We start from the raw sequence: 21,736 nt of genomic DNA, 5'->3' as shown, positions 1-21,736 counted from the left end.
TGACCCTTTTAAAGGTGGATGCATGGATAGCTCATTGTCATGTGAGACACAAACACACAGTCCACAGCAGCAAACCAGCCACAAAAAAACATCAAACTAGTATTTTTTTGTATTCATTAAAGAAAACACTGATGCACCTGTGTGATTGTCTGTTGTATAAATTAATAGAGAGCTTCTGTAACTCAATGCGATCTCTCATTCAGCCTTTCTTTCATGGCTTTTATGTCAGAGATCATGATTACTTTGTGACTAGCTGCAACCTCGTTCTGGGTTCCTAGGTTGTTATACCTTTTACAGTATTTAATCATCTCTACACCAGTAGCTTCTCTCTGTGCTGCTGTTATTACAGACGTATTATAGATGTCTAACCTAAACGTGGTTTACGGTCTGTCCTCTTCGGTCGGGCCGTGACGTTTAGCCCATGAAGATCCAGGGCTAATGTGAAATTGTGTTTTTAAATGCTGCTATAAAAAGTATAAATCAACAACAATATTAGATTGTTTGTCAAAGAGCTATCCTTATCTCAGCATTTGAAGCAAGCCAGACAACATATTGCTCAGAGGGCTCTGTTCCAGGAGTGGATTTTTAGTTATTAGAGCTGTTACAAATGTAAAAGGGGATTTTGATCTGGGTTTTATTTGTTTCTGTAATCGAACCCGGAAGTTTCTTGATTCACTTTGGCTCTCTGTTAAAAGGATTACATAATGTTCAATCCATGATTACTCATACAGTGTGCAAGTGGGAGCAAAATATCATTAAACACAAGGAAATGCAATGTGTGTTTGTGTCTTGTAACATGTGCACGTTTGTGTGTGTATGTGTGTGTTTGTGTGTGTCTGGGTTTGTTTGAGCCTTCTTGTCTGACTGCATATCAGTAATCAATGGGCTAATGTATCATATACAGGCAAGTGAGAGTGGGAAACGCACAAACACACACACACAGACACTATGTTTATGAGTGTGTGTTTATGACTCATGTAGCTTACAGATGACAGCATTGTTACTCCATCAGTCTGACCATATGTTACTACTAAGACAAACTCCATAATGGAGCGGCAGCAGCAGCTTTACCCTGCGTTGCCACTGAGAGCAGCTCGCTCGATCAGTCACTCTGCTCTGACTGATGGAGGGCGGGACCGAAAGCTCTGAAGGCATCGATAGACCCAATAGATGTTCTCCTGTCTTAAGGGTTAATAGTTTCTGTTTGTGTTGACAGATGGTCCTCTGCCAGAATACAATGTTGGCATTTTATGTTTTGTCTAGATCATGGATAAGTTACATTTGTATATTTCATGCGTGTCATATCAACATTTCTACGTGTCTTACATGTATATGAGGTGACTTTCATGTCAGGAGCAGGAAGGGATGGTGATGTAGGACTGTCAAGCAAGAGACCAGAAAGACCACAGCTTGTGGCAAACCACTGACGTCAGGACGATCTCCAGCTGCTTTAGTGGCACCAAAACCAAATATTTTTTAAGAGATCTCGGGAGAATTTGTAGATGAAAAAATGTGGAGGAAAAGTTATAAGTTTTCATCATTTATCCACGCTGGTGCTTCTACTATACTGTTGCTACTATGTGCTTCAGATGTCTTGTTGTTAGTCTTCCTACACATCTTGTTCTGGCACCAATGAAAGGTCTTAGCATGGAGGAAGCATGTTGAGGAAAAGCAGATGTTTCTTTGTACAGTACATGTGTCCAGGTTACTCCAACACACAGACAGTGTGTGAACAACATATGGCTCTTATTCAATTGGTTTAATTTTGAGTAAAATAGCCAATGAAATGAGGTTCTTTGCCTTCAAACCACTTCCCACAACTTTTATGTGAAGCTATGTTCTCCTATGTATTACACTGTATACAATATGTTTAGTCTTCAGCCTATGAATATGTTCATTTAACTGTTCAGAGTGCTTTTCACACAACAAAACTGGGTAGGCTATCTTTAAAGGTCCAATTTGTATGAAAGATGATTATTGAGTGTCATTCCCAACTCCTCAAATGACACTTTGAGTTGTTGGTCCACCCGACCTACCAATGTAAAACATCAGTATATGACTTTCTTACAAATTGGACCTTTTAATGAGACATGAAACATGATCTTTTCCTTAACCTAACCAAGTGTTTTTTGTGCCTAAACCTAACCAGACTGTAAGCACAGCATTGCTACAACATATGCCAAAAAAAACGGACTTGGTTCATGGTTCAGGTGTCAATATATCCATGATTTGCAAAGACGTACATAGCCACCATTAATTCTGGTGATTGGGTTGGCAATCAAAGCTTGTTGAACCAAATTTTAGCAGCCATAGAAACAGCCATTTGTCTATCTATGCAGAGGGAGACATACTGTACATACATATTGCCCACACACACACACACACACACATACACACACACACACTGAGCTCCCTGGTCATTCCCGTTGGCTCCTGATGTCTGTAGGATTAGGGAGCAGGCGGCCTGTCAGCACCTCTCCCACCAGGCGTTAAACAGACTGTGTGGAGGTGCCAACAGCTCTCCGCTACACCACGCTCAACCTACTATACTGTAAAACAAAGAACGTGACATACTGTTACTACTATAAAACACTGGACTCCACTGTGAAACGCAGCACATGACATACTGTTATTATGGTGGAAAATCACACTATTACACTGTGACTATACTGCGAGACTGCGGTTCTCAGTGTAAATAAATAAATCCGAGGGGTCACAAGATAGTTAAAGAATTGAGGAAGGAAAATATACACAACATACTGTGTGTTTTTCCTGTCTAATACTATATACCTTTTCTCTTAAAGCTTGTAAAACTTCTTAAAGTCTTTGGTCAAACGTCTCCTGAGACAAAACGGTACATGACATGATTCACTGTTACTCCAGTGTAAAGTACTGACTTATTAAGTTGTCCCCATGCTGTTAAAACACGATGTAATTTACCATCACTGATCAAATTAATCTCTGAAGGAAACGGAATTAGAGTAAGCACTCATTATTTGTTCACAGAAAGCTGTTGACATTGTTCATAATTCACGGTAGAGATTTAGTTCAATTTGTACACAAACAAATGTGAAGTTTTCGAGGACGGGCTTTATTTTTCTGCATAAACTGAAGATCCTGTGGGGGGCGAATATGGAAATCTGAAATGGGAACCCACAGCCCCAAAATACAGCAGAGAACAAGACGGGATTTCCCTTTTTTTGGGTCTTGAACTGATGAAACATCTTCAATATTGGAGAGCAAGTCCAGTTTTATTTGGTGAGGACTCTTGTGGCCTGGTTGACTGAGAATGCTGTTGAAACACAGCACATATTTCACAGTTTCTGCCCTAAAAAACAACAGACTTGATATACAAACACCATAAAACTAGTCCAGTAGCTCCCAACCTTTTATGCTAGTGTCACAAATCACAGTTTGCATATGTCTATAGGTGACTTACCTAAACCTGAGAGACACCATGTTCCCTATGTATATAGTATATACCACTTCTGTGGGAGCGTAGGGGGTAAAGGCCTACAACAAAAAGAAATCGCAACAAAAATGTATGACATATACCAGCAGCAACATTTTCTTCACCGTGTTCTGGATCCGACAGCCTCTAGCATCGAGTTTACTGCTTTCTAGTCAACAGCGAGGCTGTTGACTAGAAAGCACAATCTTCAGATTTTTTTCTGTTTCAATAATAGAACGTGCTTATACATTTTTAATCTGCATCTGGATCATAATACACACAGTGAAAAACAATCATCCGATACATGTTGTGTGAAGAAATACTTTTGCTGAGCTTCTGAAGCGAGTCGTCACATTTTTTAAATATTAAACGTGCTGTAAACGCGTGCTGCGTGTTACGACTGTGTGTCCTTGTGTCTCCACCACACCTGTGACTATGTGTGTGCATGTTCCTGCATGTAAATGTGCTCTGTATCCTCCTGCGTGTGTGTGTGTATGTGTGTGATTGATGTCCCTCCCATGGTGCGGAGCCGAGTGTGTGTGTCAGTCCCAGGTGTGTGTGAGTGCTCGTAAACAGTCTCTTTGATTGAGAGGCCGTGATGCCTGTTTGACAGGCGGCCTTGTGCTGCCAGCAGAGCGCCGCATCGCCACGGCGTCATGTGGCCGTAGATACTCGGCGGCTGCCGTTGGAAGAGGACGAGGAGAGCTGCTGCAAATCGACTGCATTAATTAGCTAATGAGGAGAAGGTCATTAGGGATTTAACCACTGGGTGATAAAAAGATAATAAATATGATGTATATATACTGTAAAAACATACCAACTGACAAATGTACCATCTCATGTTCAATAATTAAATTGATGTTCACTACACTGAATTACATGATGCTGTGGTGGCTGACCGGAAAAACTAACATTTTGGTCGTCTGTGCGAACCGTATTTAGGAGCAAAGGAGGAAGTTACATGACAGTGTATAAAAAGCAACAAAGTCCACATGAGGACGAGGTTGTGGTGGATGTTCATGACCTATGTGAAACCAGAAGTCAGCGCTGGCTTATGTAACACAAGTAAGGTAACTAACCAATATACAACTATTTCCCAACATTAACCACTTGACGACAAAGGTCCAGTACTTGTTGCTGGTACTCTGTCATGTCATTGTGGGTCCGGTTCAATTTGTCGTTTTGGGAACCATTGGTGATCGACCTATTCAGTCATTCAGGGAGGGGGACGAGTTGGCTTCACTATAGAGTTCAAAATATAAATAAATAAAATATTTACATTTTTCAAGAGAAAATACTTAATTATCTTTTCCTAAAAAAATCTGCAAACTACAAACAGAAAAACCCCAAACTCCAGCATCTTTATATTCAACCTTTTTAGGTGTATGCTATAATTTAGTTTAAAGGGTAAGTCCACAGATTTTGCCACATTAAATCATGTTTACAGTTCTTGGTGCCTTTTGTGGCTTTAGAGGAAGCTGCTTTGTAATCTGATGAATTGCCTCTAGTGATGCCATTCAGTGGCTAAGTTGCATTGTGGGTAATGTAGGCGCCAGGTTTTGAAAAGGAAGAAAAATGTGTGAAATAAGAAAAGACGATATATCTGATTCTGCTGTATCAATTTTGAACATTTGTCCATAATGAGTCCAGTGGTATGATGACATTACCCACAATGCAAATCATTGTACATAGCACAAACACACAAACACTTGCAAAAAATGTAGGTCTAATGTTTATTTTCTCCAAGTATCAATTAAAGCAGCAGCTCTACCATGTTCCTGTAACTATTTGTGTAGCTCCTCTCTCTCATCAAAGGCTGAAATAACACTGAATCCACTTACAGACTTGAGATCATGAATGCCTTGCTTTTATCTGTCATCAAGAAACCTCCACATCTCCAGAACATGTATCTGTTATAGCTTAGGGAAAATGAATATTGCTCTTAAACTGTGAAATTACCAAGGTCCAAAGGTGATATTTTCCCCATCCATAGAGGATCACGTGTTTTGACAATCCAGGCCACTGCTGCTTAGATGGAAATTATTAAAGGTGGTGAGGTTTTCAAAGGTTCAAAGGGTTCAGATGTCTCCAGTAACAAAATGATTTTGAGTGTGATGAAAGCTAAAATTGAATGCCGGTACAAACACATACACACACAGAGCACACACTCTCAGACACTCACACCTCATTCCCAGAAACATATCTCCTGTCACACACACCTCGCTCGCTCTCAAACCCGCCGTGATGGAGATTAATAGCAGCATTTAAAGCCTGCTGAGCTCCACCTGTCAAGGCTGGGGCCCCCAGGGCAGCTCCGGTCTGTGCCTAGGAAAGGAGAGACTGTCCTGAGGCAAGATCCATCATGGAAGACCGCGACAGGCTGGATCTCTGGAGCCAGCCTCCACAGCTGGACCACCGACACGGGGCCATCCGTCCAGGCTGACAGGCACACAGAGCGAATCCAACTGGAGCAGACTCGATAGCTGCTGGATGGAGGAGTGTGGGGTCCGAGGGGACGTGTGATGGCTGCACAGATATCAGGCTGAGGCTGAGACGTGTGGGTGTGTGTGTGCGCTTTTATACAAGTTAATGCCATTTTGAGAACAAATACACAATCACAGAGTTTAATACTGTATGTGCGATTGATAAAGATAGATTACGAGATGTAGAATGTGCTCTTTTATAAGTAAAGGAACTTATGCGATGTTTATCCATGTATACATCACTGCCTGTGTATGCATCACTGCTTAAAACTACAAAAATAAATTTCCAGCTCCACAAGTTTTAGTGTAAAGTCAGTTTTGTAGTCACTCGCTGAAACTTTGTTTGTAGTTGTTTCCTGTTTGATTCTGTAGATTATATTCTTGTGTGTCAGCTTTTACTTTCCACTTCCTGTCTTTGTCTTTTTCCCCGTCCGTGTTTTGTGTACGCCTTTGTTTTGTTAAAGGTGTTAATTTCTCCTCACTCTTTGTTGGTTCCTGTGTGTCTCCTGTCTTCTTGTGTGATTTTTTTTTTGTTTAACTCTCGTATTGTTTTCTTGGATTCTCCTTGTTGCCTCTCTGTTGCCAGCTTTTATGTCGTCTGCTTTTTGTTGCTTGCATTTTGGACTTTGTGTAGTCTTGTGGAGCTTTATAAGGTCGTATGAGTCTAACTGTCATAAGCTGAATGGACACCAGGGCTTCAGTACTTCTTGTTTACTCACTTGGTTTCATATATCTTGCATACATATAGTATTCTCTCTCTTCAGATGGACTTTACAGTAAACCAAACACTATTTAATTGCCATTTAACACTATCAAAAAGTCAGAAACTGCCTGTTCTCCTGCAAGATAATAAGCCTATTAAAAGTTAAAGATGGCTGCTCTAGAGGGGGTCACCAAAGTCATTAAAAATCCTCCTCTGGAGACCATGAATGCCAATTTCATGGCAGTTGATTGAGTAGTTTTTGGGTGACTTCAATCAGGACCAAAGAGATGGACCGTCTCACTGACCAATATTACTGTCACTAGAGCCATGCTATGCTAGCATGCTAAAAATAAACATGCCACAAAAATGAGTAATTATGGTGTTCAGACAAGACTTAACAAGTTATATTTGTTATAGTACATTGTGAGTACCGAGCACTATCTGTTTGATATGACTGCATTAACAGATGTTATGCTGTTGTGAGGAAAACAGCAGTAAACACCAATAAAAATCACACCAAGTCAACATCTTTTCAAAACAGAGTCTATGCTTTTCAAGAATTTTCTGGCTGTTACTGCAAAAACATTCCTGGTCCTAGACTTTACATGATAGAGAAAAAAATAATAATAAATAAATTTAAATAAGTTATGAAGCTAAAAATAATTTCAAACAAGTTTTTGTTGGGTTTGTGAAGAAGAAGAAGAAGAAGTCTCCAGGAGTTGGGCGGCTGCAGCACATTGACGGCTGAGGTTTGACAGCTGCCGTGACCTGTCAGTCACTTCTATTACAGTATCAACAACAGCACGCCCACAGAGCGCTGCTGGATGCTGACTGTTTGCCAGCCTCAGTGCAGAGGCAGAACAATGGCTCTTATTTCCTTACCCAGCACTCCTCCATCACACACCATAAATAGCGTGTTAGATCTTTTTGAATCTTAATGAAGGGACGATGGGTTTCACCTCTGCTCTGCTTGAAACTGGCTACTTGTGATGACAAACATGTATGGAAATAATATGTTTTGTCTTTCTTTGTAAGTTAAATGCAAAATGTGACAGAGGTGATGACCTTCAGATGGTCATTAATATTTTTTTCCATCATAGATCATCACGTTCGCTGATGATCTACCATTAACGTTATTATTGAAATCAAATGCTAAATGGCTTTCCAACACAGTAAAAGTTATATTGGTTTCAGTCTGTGAAATGCTCACATGGTTGGATAAACCCTGAGAAATACCATCTGCAAGGAAGAGTCCATTGGGGGCAATAGAACCAATCACAAAGTTAGTTTGCAATAACTTTTTGGTTTATTTATAATAATAATAATGCAAAACCCCCGCATCGCTCGCTGGCTTCCATTCAATTAAAATGTCTTTTTTCATAATGTTATTTGAAAGTCTAGACGTCTCATTCATGCAAATCATGTGTGATACTTTCAGCAATACAAAAAGTACTTAAGTATCAAAAGTACAAGTAAAAGTGAATTATACATATATCTACATGCATGTAAACATACATTTGCATGGATTTATATACTGTTGACGATAGTCGGCTTGGCCTAGTTGGATCTGATAATCTTTTTCTGATTATTAAAATCACTGTTTTTTTTTTTTTTTAATCCAACTGCTGAAAAAATAAATCAATTTAGCTCTGATGCAGCGTGTAATCTCCAAAGTAACTAATTATAAAAGTTATCAAATAAACGTACTGGAGAAAAAAGTACAATATTTGTGTACAACGTGTGAGTGGAAGTAAAAAGTGGCAGAAAATGGAAATACTCAAATAAGTAGTATAAATGCTAATTTGTACTTAAGTACAGTACTTGAGGAAATGTACTAAGTTACAATCACTGGTCTCGGACCAGTCCATTATGGAGTTGACATTGTATCCCATAACACATTGTTGGAAGATGTGTCTCTTTTCACACCAAGCATCTCAAATCATTGTTGTAGCTTCTATGAAAATGACTTTGTTAACTCATTGAATGCCATAAGATAACACAGCACAGTACAGATGTGGTCGTTATCTAACCAGGAGACCGAGAACCCACCAGAACAGTGTGAAATTTAAGGTGATCATTAGTCACTAAAAGTGCCGGCTGTAATTTGAAGAGTGTCAAAAGAACTATCTCCTCAAATCGTCATTTAATTTGTCTGTATTTTCATCACCAAAATTGTTTCCTATCTGGCAGCCCGCAGATCCCACATCACACATAATCACACAAATTTGGAATAAATCGGCTCGTAATAATCACTTCCAATCCCATCACATCACGTAATGAAGCCTCAGATAAAGCACCAGTGTAAGTTTTTTGCAATCAGATTACATGTAATTTGTAATTAGTCTGACTGGTTGCTTGATATGAAAGATCACATTTTTTTTTTTTTTTTTTGCCCAACCAGATTACTTCAGTTATCAGATTACATGTCATTTGTGCTCCCCATCCACTGAACTACTAACTGGAGCTTTAGATAAAGAGGTTGTGTGGTGTTTTTCCTTCGTGTGAACAGATTATTTTTTTGTAATCTGATTCCATGTAATTAGTTACTCCCTATCCTGGCGTATCACTAGCCGGAGCTTTAGATAAAGAGGCAGCGTGGAGAGGCTCTGTTGACGATCAGCACTGCAAAGCTAACGGAGCTGATGGCTATTAGCATAATTAATGTCATCGCCGTAATGCACTCCAATTCTGAGACAAGCCTGCCTCACACACACACACACACACACTCAAGGACGCACACATTTGTGAAGAAGCCTAAGCATGAAGCAGAAACATAATCAAATCTGCAATATGTAACTCAAGGCTCAACGTGAAAATGTCATGTGTGATCTTTCCGGTTTTATGATGCTAACATGTCACCGGGATGACAGAACCACAACGGTCCGTCACTCACTGGTATCTGCGAATCATGTACATAATGTCCCGAGCATTAAAATAAAAGCATACACTGTGACGTATTATGTTAAAAGCCGGGGCAAGATAGGTTAGATAGAACGTAGGCCTGTGTGTTAAAGATAGCACAGGATGCCTGAGGGGGTGTGACAGAAAACCAGGGCTGCCTGCTCTTTCTCTCTCTTGTTCTTTTTTCTCCCTCTTTTTTTCTCTTTCTCAACACCTCCCAATTTCTCTCTTCCTCTCTCTTTCTCCTCTCTGCACCACGCAGCTATAAAGCAACTGTAGCTCTGAAGGCGAAGCACACAGAGCGAGCTGGATCTCTCTCAGATTCCTCTCTGCTCTTAACCATTTCAAATCTCCAGTGCCAAGGACACCGAGTGAGCTTAGAGTGTGAAAAGTAAAGCCACTTAGCGGGGAGAATAAGCATATCACATGGAGTGAGTTGGCGTGGCTGCATTCACATCGACAAATGTGTTGGTGATGTGACACAATTTTGCAACCTCTGCCAAGATTTCATGTTCTCTGTCTTAAAAAATAAACACATTTTGTCCTTAAACTCGCAGGAAACTAGCAACCGAAGTAGTTCCAAACTTGCAGCGATGAATTCACTCCTGTGACCTTGCCTTTAGTATGATTACATAACGCGGTCACATGGTTGATCACAGGTAGCTTTCATCACACCTGCACCAAATTAGTCATTTTCAACGGAGCTTGGAAAAAAGCAGTGATGTGAAACAAGTTTGCACACTGTTTTTCTTTTTGAGGTAATTTCAAATAAACCGGGCTAATCATTGAGAGGAATGTTCAGGATGCAGGATGAAAAAGAACATGGTCACGAAGTGCAGAACAAGAGCAAAACTCATTTTTCATGAGCTAAATAAAACATTCTTTGTGGGTCTCTTTTTTCTTTCGCTTAAAAAAATGATGATCATTAGTTCTACTTCATACTGGGTGATGTAAGTGACCTGATAAAGGAGCCTGACATCCAGAAACTGTCTCCTTTTTCCCCTTCCTGCCTTTTTGAGCAGGTTATCTACAAAGCTAGCATTAGCATCTTACTGCTAAAGTCATTAATCTTGTAGTAGTTGGAGATTTGTTGTCATTTTCCAGAGACTTGCATTTCACATAGGCTTTTTTTTTTGCAATTACCAGGTATTGACTTTTCACTTAAGTAGCCAATTTTTATATAATAGTAACCACTTAATTATATTATTTCCCCAGGATGTTTAAGGCATGACCTGCCCTATTCTGCCTCTGATTGACTTACCCTGGTATTCTTAGCTAAATCCTTTCCATGTCACTCCACAAGTCTAAACCCAACAAATTTTACCAACGATGGCCACAAGTCACAAGTTTTGTTGCCTGTAATATTCTATAAGCATCTATCTGATTTGATTTCTCTCCTTGTTTTAGGCAGGATGCACGGTTTAGTAAGGGACATAGTAAAAAGACTGGACACCATTGTCTTATTGAGTCGGTCAAAGGTATTGCCAAGTCATTACTGTCTCGGCCTGAAGAGCCTGAACTTTTACTCTATGAAGTGTCAGTTTAGAGATGTAGGAGCAAGGCTTTGACAAAAAGGAGTTGCATCAATAGAAACAAATGTATCCAGGTATGTCTTCCCTTTCTGTCTTGGTAAAAAGTTGTACCAGCATAACACAGAACCAAGCCATCCTGTTTAAGGCAACTGGGAGAAGTACGTTAAGATGACATCAACAATTGGTTTATTGTGTTTGTTTGACTTTTAACCCCAACAGATCAAATGTTAGCAATATTTAACCTAAACATGTAAGTTGTAGGCTACAATACATTGCTTATGCTTGAATAATAAAAGTGCTTCATGCAGAAAAGGATGCACAACACATATGTTTGAATCTGTTCGACAGTATCAGCCCTAAATGAAAAAATGAACTTAGCTACTGTAACAGAATAAAGATGTAGGAGGGATGGCGGCCAGGATTTAATACTTAGGAAAGCTGACAAAATCTTTAGTACTATTCATTTATCACTATTTAAAGAGCTGTCTGCCTATTATAATGTTTCAGCTTCATTTGCAGATCATCACTGTGATATCTGCCTTGTTAACTGCAGAAGATCACCTGTCTGAACCTGAAAAGACTCATTCAGGAAAAGTTTAACCTGCTGTAAACCTAAAACAAGAAAACAAAACATCTGCTAAAAGTTATCTGGGTATAATGTGAAACTGAGATGTGAAATATCAGCACTGTAAAGCTGGAGTGAGTATGTATAACCCATGTTCAACCTCAACCCCCAACTCTAAATTTACCTTCCAAGAAGAGTGACCTGAAATTAAATTGACACTAGTTCTTACTCATTACATTTCAATATACAAATGTGCTTGACTCGAACTCCATCTTTTGACATTTTTCTATAATGTCAGATCAGGAAATACAGTTGGTGTGTCATAAAGAGCTTAGTGTTTTTCTATTACATCTCTTTGCTTCAGCATCAGGTTAGAAAAAGAACCCGCTTCGGTGCTGATGTAGAATTGATGTAGAAAATAACAATATATAGTGACTTCTGCTATACACGCCACTATAGTTGGATGATTACTCATGAACCAAGGTGAGGAACTTGTTATAGTTAATCTACCCACACATCTTAATGTAACGGTGGGGCCTTGTGACAACGGATAACCAGGTGTGTGACAGGCTCAGGCTGTATTACTCAACCAATGCGACAAATGTGAGGTCACAATAAGAGAGAGTCACGTCACGGCGTCAACACCGTGAGTGGATATGCATGAGTGCACACACACACAACGCACATCCATGTTTTATCACTTGTGGGGACATTACATAGACTTTAGACCTCACCGTAAACATAACTCAAGTCTTCACCCTAAAATATAATGCTTTACATTACTGGTTCAGCATTTTGGTCCTCATAAAGCTGTCGGACCTCACTCCGTAAGTGTGCTCTTGGATTTGGGAGCCGACAAATATAGATAAACAAAACTGCACACACACACACACACACACACACACACACACACACACACACACACATAACACAACACACAGTATATGAGTAATAGGTAGGCGCTCATAATGACAAACATCCTATAGAAAGAGGTTTGACTCAGCATTGTGTCCACGTCATTCAATGTTCATTTTGATGTATTCAAAAATCCCTAAATGGCAATCAGAAGCTACACATATTCATAATGCATACACAAAAATATTAGCGTAAAGTAGGAAACTGGGAAAAAGTTTTACACAGTATGGTGTTTTTTTGGTCTGTATGTCCGTCTCTCCATCCTGACTCCTCTCATAAACCCACACTTACATTGACGAGACAGGTGTCATGCATGCGGCAATCACCAAAAGACGACGAACCGAATCATCGGAGAAAAAAACACAAATGCACTGAAACTATGTCATCAGTACATGACATCGTCCAAAAAAACCAAGTTAATCTGAGGAAGTGTATTATGTGATTCAGGATGGAGATGGATCCCATATGTGTGTGTGTGCTTCCTGACTCTCTGCAGTATGTGTGTGTGTGTGGGTGCACTTGAATTGCTATCCTTGTGAGGACCAGCAAACTTTGCAACTTCAGGATTGTTTAGTCCTCTGTAAGAGCTTAGGTGTGTTGGTAAGGTTAGAGTCAGAGACAGGTTGATGTTAACTGTTAGTAATGTATTGAAGGGCAATTGTTGAGATTAGGACTAGGACAGGCTCAAATCACACTCCCAAGACATAACATTGCATCTCACACAACATGTTTTCGTGACTTTTTTTGTAATGAGATATGTAATGTCTTATAATATGTAACGCTGGGCAAAGTCAGTTTATGCCACATTAAAACCAGTCTTTCAGCTTCTTGTCAAGAAGCCCAGGGAGTTGAAGGAACACAACGACCCCTGCACACAACCAAATAATGTTCTGACCAACGGGCCAACACAAGACTGTGAGTGCTGCAGTCAGACTCCAACTTTAACACTGACTAAAGGAAAAAGTGTGTTAAGGGTCTCTGTAATCCTTCTTCCTCTGTATATTGGACCTATGTGAGTCCATTTCTCAATGTTCTCAAAACTCTTATGCTACGCAATGTTCAGTCTAACCTCATTTGATGGTTCAGCAAACAACTACCCAGAACAATGGAAGTAGTTGACATCAGTGAGTTCACCCCCGCCACAGATACAACAATAAAGATGCAACGCAGAGGGAATTTTGACTCAAATGATGATAAAATAACCGCTTGAATTCGCTAGAGAAAAACTGCAAAGGCTTTGGTTCAACTTTAAACAACATTTATGCATGGACTCAGGATCTCGGATCATTCTTTCCTACAGCAGAACATTTCAAGGCTAGTCTGAAGAGGAGGAAGGATTACTGAGATAGCTCAACATGCCCTACATAGACTCTAGCAAGGAATGTGAAATTAAGATGGACTCGAGAAATCTTGAATTTGAGTGTGCCTGTGTGCCAATCTAAACACAGACTGCTGGAGAGATCTGGGTTTTCTGTTCATCAGCCTGTCGTGAAGATAAAGTCGAAAACGACAACAGTAGCAACAAGCTTGTCGCAGGACTGACGACCATTTGAGTCAGCTGTATGCCTTGCTGGGCCATGCGTGTCCTCTGGGGTCCGGCGTGGTCGTTAAGCTAAGTGAGCCAAACCGATCTCTTCTAGGACAACGCACCGGCCATGACAGACTACAAAAAACAACAACCCCGAAACCCTGGACAAGAAGGCAACCAAACACCTTTGGTCTGAAGCTTCATCCAAGGAAGGTGCTGCACTGTCCGCTCAAGGTTTCAAATCAGGGTTAATTCTTTGTATCTTTACTAAAGAAGATTGCTGCAGTTTTAGATTCAAAGGTAAACTGTGAAATACATGAGTGTGTACACAATTTGTGCATGAACCCAAAGGACTTGTGGTACTTTGTCTCAGAAGAATGCAGATAGATAGATAGATAGATAGATAGATAGATAGATAGATAGACAAATAGATAGCGAGAGCAGAGGTGTGTGTAGGTTAAAGAGAGTGTTTTCATGAGTGGAAATGGATGCAGAGGACATACAGAATAGTGTGGGCATGTGAGCGTATGTGTAGGCATGTGAGTGCAAATGCAGGACTGTGTGTATGTGTGTGTGGGCATGTAGGAATCGATCTGCCTTGTGCGCCTGAGTGTTGTCGGTGTATCTGTGCATGTATATATACGGCATCTTTCGGCTCACCTTCCAGGCAGCAGGTCCTCCAGAGGCCCGAGTGCGTCATCACCTCCTCGTTCTTCTTGCTGGTCTCGTTCTCGTTGGTGCTCTTGATCTTGCAGACGCCGCGCGAGTACAGCCAGTAGTCTGTCCCCACGGCGATGGTCATAAGGCTGAAGGCGGCGAAGGCCCCTACCGTGGTCAGCAGCATCTGAACTCCGCGGTCAAACACGCCCATGTTGCCGCATTCCACGAAAGGGGGGCCCCCTTTCCTCTTGATGTATAGGAAGTAAATATTTGTGAGTTTGCGTCGCCACGCCAGCTCGGAAAACGGGGGGTGGGCGGTGTCGGGCGGACGACGGTAGCGGGGGGCCGCTGGGGGGGCGGGGGAGTTAGGGGAGCTCGGGGGAAATCGTATGGTTGGTTTTGGGTTGGGACAGCAAACAGGTGAGAATTAAGATGAGGGTGAGGTTGGGGAGGGGGGGACGGATGGGAGGCTGTTTGGCCCAACAGACGGGTCAAACAGACTTTGGTGAGGATGACAGAACCCTCAGCTACAGAGGTTTCTAAATTCTAGTCCTCAAGTGGCAGTAAGTTGCCCTGCTCTGGAAAAAAATGTTGACCTAAAAACACAGGCTTCTAGCAGATCCCACAAGAGACCTGGTCTGGGATCTAGGCCTACTTTGTTGAGTTGGAAGGCCTCTAAATGTCAAACTCTGAAAAAGGCCGAGATAATGAGAAGATGGAGGATTTTGCTCTGGTTCTCTCCGTGGTCGTCTCAGGCTTGAATTTGGCTTTCTGAGCTGACTAAAACATGTATTACAATCCTCACAGCTTCAACGGTGATGTATGGAATGATGTGCATGTAGCGCTTGATTTTTTTTTTTTTTCCCACACAGGCCGTCACACAACAACCTACACTGTCATTCTCCGTCTCACACACAAACACAAACACAAACACACACACTCGCTCACAGAGCCAAACTTTCACTGGTACACACCTGTACACGGACGAGCACACGCATGCACGCAGTGTGAATTAATTCATACTGAACAGGGATGAAGAAACACTGGGGTGTGGGGGTGGAGGGTGGTTAAGACTAACACAGTTGGCGGCCTGATTTCTTTAAAATGGCCCCAAAAAAAAGAAGAGGCAGAAGCAGAGACCTCCAACAGATGATGACACAATTCAGGATGAGATCTGTCTACCTTGATGTAACCCAGTGGATCAGTGAATTATGGAGGCTCATCACAGGCATTTTCTGAAGAATCAGGCTATCACATGTATTCTGTGGGAAGAGGGTGACGGGAGACAAGGCAAGACAGACAGGCAGGGCCCAAAATATGTTGAAAAAAAAGCAAGGACTGGATGTGCTGAAAGAAATGAAAGAACAAATTCAAACCAGCAGAATCAAATGCTCCCCCAAAATCAAGGACAGAGTGATAAATAATGCCAAATAATCAGCCGGTACCATGACTGCCATGAAAACCAGCCATTCCTTAAAGAGATGAAGGAAAATAAACCAACCAGGGACGATCAACCCCTCTCTCCAAATAAAAAAAAAAATCAAGCCAAAAGGAGGAGGAAAAAATATTAAGTTAATGAAAATCAAACGGCAGCCTGCTTAGTTTTCCTTTTTCCTAAAATTCTGATCCCCAGTTTCCATATGTGGTCCCTAGACCTTTCTCCGGCGACACTGGAAATCTGCTATAGGGGGATACAGGCAGCGGTACCGACGGCACACCGCGGAGAGAGGGGCGCATCCAGGCGGAGAGGCCGAGCATCACCGGTCATGCAGCCGGTCGCAGGAACGAGGAGGACACGGAGGGATGGACGAAGCTTCCCGGAGCGTCAGAGCCTCTTCCTCCAGCATCCAAACGATCCTACACGGTTATATCACGGCCAACCGGAGCACAGCGAGCGCACATAGACACACACAGCCCGTTTACTGTCATCACATTAAAAAAAAAAAAAAAAAAAGATCAGATATCATCAAAAGCACTGATTATTATTATTATTATTATTATTTTTCTTTTTGGCGAGGCTGTCAGGCGTGGGGGAGAATGTGCGCAAAAAAATATATATAAAATTTCAAGTCGAGCAACACACCAATCCTTTGGTTTCCTCGTTTTTCTTCTTCGCAGAGCTGAGATAGAAGTGGAGAGAGGAGAGGAGGAGGAGGGGGTGGATGATGGTTAGAAGCAGAGGATGAAAAAAAATCGACACAACCAGAGAGCGAGGGAGAGAGAGAGAGAGGGAGAGAGAGAGGAAGCGAGAGAGAGAGAGAGAGAGATGTTCCGTGCGCAGCAGCAGCAGCACTTTACGCAAAAACAAGCGCACTGCAAAAAATGTCCTTTTCAACAAGTCAGTTCATGTAATGCTGCATCTCAGTGTTTCATTTCTCTGAGCGAGACACAAAATAAATAAATAAAGAATGAAAGAAAAAGCCTCCTGTGGCTCGATGGTGACAAAAAATCATGCCTTCCATCAACTTGTGTGCAGAATTGTTGTCTTTAGAGTCATTTTTCTTGATGTCCTTTTACAATATATTGAATCAAAGCAGTGCAACTTTATTTATACGGCACCTTGCAACCCAAAGTGCTTCACATAAGGCAAAGAAATGCATTAAAAACGCAATAAAAAGCCAAATTACATCATTGGAAACAGAATATAAAGAGATTAAAAACAAAAATATCCAGAATCACTTATATTGCACTTATAGTGCTGTAATTAGATGAAATAATACTCAGAATAAGTGCAACTAGGGAACAATCTCCATAATCCCCCCCCCCCCACCCACCCACTCTGGGCAGCATAGCCAGGATTTTAGTAGCTGCTGCAGAGGTTATGAGTTAGAGTCCCACTTCTACCTGAGAAATTCCTCGGTTGCAAATCAACAACGGCTCGTACACTAAAATAACTGCCCCAGAACATGCTCCATTTTCCCCTTTATTTAGTACCCAGTTACATCATAGTTATTTCAAGGAAACCTCGGTTATTGTAAAATAAATGTTTGGCGTTTTATTTCCCCAGGTCTGCATGCTGCCAGGGACAAAAGACACATGGACTCATTCATGCATCTCTTTTTGTTGGCCTACAAGAGATCAAATTCAAAGATTTATAGTCTAAACATACTGAAAATGAGTGCACATGTGCATGTTTCTAATGCTGGAATGTAGGCCTTCTCGCACTGAAGTGGACCTGAATGTGAAGCTTGTTAAGGCAGATATTTTTTGCAGTGCAGCTGCCCTAAATTGCTAAATGAATCTGGGGTTAGATTGTGTGATATTTCGTGTATTTCCGGTCAGATCAAACACAGCAATTCAAACGGAAACATGCACAGTTCGAACTGCTTTTCATGAGGCATCAGTTGTGACTAATGCTTAAAATCAAGTATCCTGTATCCTGCAGCGAGGCACCGCCCCATGACCTCCGACCTCTGACCTCTTCGGGTGAGAAAAAAAGACAATCCTCTGACGAGGATCAATAAGGCGTCGCGTTATTATTATTATCACGACCGAGTTATTATTTTTCCAACAGACTGACGGGTATTTTAATTTCCTGGCGAAGGGGGGAGATACGAGAGACACAAATGATGAAAAAGGGGGCGAGCAGCGAGTGTGAAACACCTGACAGGGCGGTTAAGGGCTTGGATGGGTTCAGCAGAAATAGATGGGATGGGTTGTAAAGCTCAGTGATCCGTGCTCTGTATGTTTGACTCTGTCATATGTTTCACATCGCCTCGCCTCGCAGGGAAGACAATGATTCTGATGCTGTCAAAACCACTGAAATATCCTTTTTCTTACATTCAAACACGTGTTCCAACGCTCACACAGAGTATATACATTTAAATGCATTATGAAAAGGTAAATTATGCTTCGAGTGCCCAAACATTATGCATGCAAATATCAGCTGTAGATGTAGGTGGTGAACGACACATGGGAGTCTGAATGGGATCCAGACCTGATCTGCATACGGATCGTTTCTGTACATGTTTAATTAAATCTCTAAATAGATTCATCATGTTTGTGTAAAAATGTCCCTGCATGTTTTGTTTGTTTGTTTGTGTTTTTATTAGTCACATCCTGTTCGTCCTCACAGTGCACCATGGTTACTGCTGCCTCTCCGCGGTGCTGAAATGGACAGCTCCCTCTCCGGATCCAGAAGCACGGCAACTGTCTCCCTCTTGTGATAGGCTGCTCCGTAGCCACATGGTATTTTCATGGGGATTGCCAGGGATACAGACACAGATGCACACACACACACACACACACACACACACAGATACTCAGTGCAGCAGGCTGGCCTCGAGGTAACAAACTGTTTATGTTTGGAGGCGAGGATGGGTTGAGGATACATTTCAGCCTGTTGGTGATGATGTTGATTTGCTGTTCATGGATGCATCAAGCTAATATCCTCACGCGTTCATTGATCAGCACTGTTGCTGCTTCTCTTCTTGGCCTTATCTTGCCAGAAAAGAGGATGCTTAATCCAATAAAATAGGGGACTAACCAGGCTTTAAAAGGTTGAAGGGTAACTCCACCAATTTCACACATTACAGTGTGTTAACAGGTCTCGGGGAGTACTGCTGCATATATGGAAAAAGTAGTATACAGCCTGTTGTGGCTCCAGAAGAAGCTGAGTGTAATCGGACACATTTTCTCAAGTGATATCCCTCAGTGGCTAAGTTGCATTGTGGGCAATGTAGGCGCCAGGTTTTAAAAAGAAAGAAGACTACATGGAGAACAGAAAGGCGATATCGGGACACTGAATCACTCTCAACACTTTGCTCTGATCTATCTGGCAGGTCAAGTAGAAAGAGAATCTCTTTCACAGTAATCACAAAGTACATTTATGTTACAGTGTTGGTTGTCAAAATCACACACATACTTTGTGACAGAGATGTCATATCACAACATTATTAGATCAGTCAGTTTTGCATTGTTCTCTGATGCCAAACTTTGGATTAAAATAACTATTTTCAGATTCGTAACTTCGTAACGTCACTTACAAAAGTGATGTACGTCATATAACGTGACATTAGACTAATTTCACTCTTTGTTCTGGGGGGTGCTTCAAAAAATGATGCTAGAGAGCATAAAACTCAGAAGCGTAGGGCCACTGAGGCTGCTGTGTTGACGGCTGGTTGAAAAGTTAGGGGACTCACAAGAGACAGACAAGTTTAAGTCCTAAGCATGGGTCATGCTCCAAAAACACTGGATCCTACAGATCCCATCATGCAATTCGTTTGTTAGACCCTCCCCACGTCCAAAGTGCCAAATTCTTTCAAACGCTCCGCCTCCAGTTTGTGTCTCAGGCTGTAAAATCATTGGATTGACCCTTTAACATGGTCAACATACATGTAGGTCTCCATCAAAGCTGAAAGGGAAAGAATATTTGTTAACGTGATCATGAATTACAGTTACACTGCACTGGATATGCAGAGTCAAATCCTAATCTATAGCTACATGCTGGCACTGAGAGGCAGATTCTTTCAGATGAGATGAGTTGTGACGTTTCAGATGCACGGAGCTCACATCCTACACATACAGCAGCAGCGTCGCTGTGGGCTATGCAGTACAAAGGCTAACTCACAGAGGAGGTGCGATTCCTACACATTTCATGATTTCTAGGTACCAAAGTTCAGATTTTTCACAGTTATCTCTCGCTGCCATTTGCAGCCTCTGATATGCAAAGTTGCTCACTACGGCTTTCGACATACAGTACAAGGCTGCGAGTGCTGCTGGCCTGAAATAGCAATTCAGGAGACTCGGAGCGGATGTATGAACCGAGAAAGCAAAGCGAGCGGTTCAGCCGGCTGTTAAATTCATACATGTTTCAGATGAGGCCCGAGACATTACTGGGATACTGTTAGAGAAACTCAGAGAGAAGGATTTTGGCATTGTTCTAGCGTTTTGAAATTACACTAAGTTGCCTGTTGGGGATGCTGTAATTAAATGTCAAAACTTCAAACTTTGAAAGGCCACAACTGCTGCAGCAGTGGTCTGATCTGGATGTAATGCGGGAGGATCTGTCTTGTCGCTGATTGGCCCACAGCTGCCTGCATCCAACTGCTGGTGATGACATGCACAGTGCGCTTGTGTTAATGTCGCGGTCAACACACGTGTTCAGACGTGAACCTGTCAAAGCAAGAACATTGAAACAAATATTTGTCATCTGTATTTATAGATTTCCCAGAAAACCAAGATCGACACCACTCATGTCTAAAAGCTAAATATGAAGCTACAGCCAGGAGGGGGTTAGCTTAGCTGAGCAAAATCACTGGAAACGGGGGGAACAGCTAGCCTGACTCTCTCCAAAGGTCATAAATATATCTGAATGCTGTTATTAATTAACGTACACTATTCTATACAAAACAGGGGGTTATGTCTATTCCTTGGTCTGGCGAAGTCACTGAATAATTACACTTTTTGGTTTTTTTAAAGGTCCTGTGTGAAGGATTTAGTGAGATGCACGTGTCTACTTTTCACGCCCAGCTGAGCCAGACCATCATCCTCACAACGTGTCCTCTAATGGATCGACAGGTCTCCTACATGCTTTGGCGTGAGACTGGAAGGCTTAAACTCCCCTAAATCCTTCACACTGGACCTTTAAGGATTAAACAAGATATATATATATATATATATATATATATATATACATATATATATATATATATATATATATATATATATATGTATATATATATATATATACATATATATATATATATATATATATATATATATATATATATATATATATATATAACATGGTAATTAATGAGCATTAGGGGTGCAGATCAAGGCTAGCTGCTTCCCCTTGTTCCAAGTCTGCCAGCCTGCTGCTGGCTGTTTTGTCAAGAAGCAAATATTTCACAAAATGTTAAGTGCGTCTCAATCATCAACACAATTAACTGATACATTTATCCTTTTAGTTTTTTTATGCAGCGCACAATGCCAGAAGGTAGTGTTAGTTTTATAACCACTGCTAGATCCAGAAAAAAAAGTGTGCACCGAAAAAT

At 41.3% G+C, this 21,736-nt stretch overlaps 1 protein-coding gene across 2 annotated transcripts in view; it reads right to left on the bottom strand.

Annotated features, from left to right (window-relative positions):
• The window catches only part of LOC141002621 (voltage-dependent calcium channel gamma-2 subunit-like), a 65,263-nt gene extending 48,406 nt beyond the window's left edge, over positions 1-16,857 (bottom strand). Inside the window, exons 1-2 of one of the 2 annotated variants that reach the window (XM_073473987.1) lie at positions 16,817-16,857; positions 14,739-14,938 (exon numbers count right to left, since the gene is read on the bottom strand). In XM_073473987.1, the coding sequence (XP_073330088.1) occupies positions 14,739-14,922 (184 nt within the window). In that variant the 5' untranslated portion in view covers positions 14,923-14,938; positions 16,817-16,857. Of the gene's footprint in view, positions 1-14,738; positions 14,959-16,816 lie in introns of those variants that run through there. The other variant, XM_073473994.1, reaches the window with a different exon arrangement.
• Between the last annotated feature and the right edge of the window lie 4,879 nt (positions 16,858-21,736).

Source organism: Pagrus major, chromosome 1 (genome assembly GCF_040436345.1).
Source record: "Pagrus major chromosome 1, Pma_NU_1.0".
NCBI lineage: Eukaryota > Metazoa > Chordata > Actinopteri > Spariformes > Sparidae > Pagrus > Pagrus major.
This window is presented reverse-complemented; position numbering and strand designations above follow the sequence as displayed.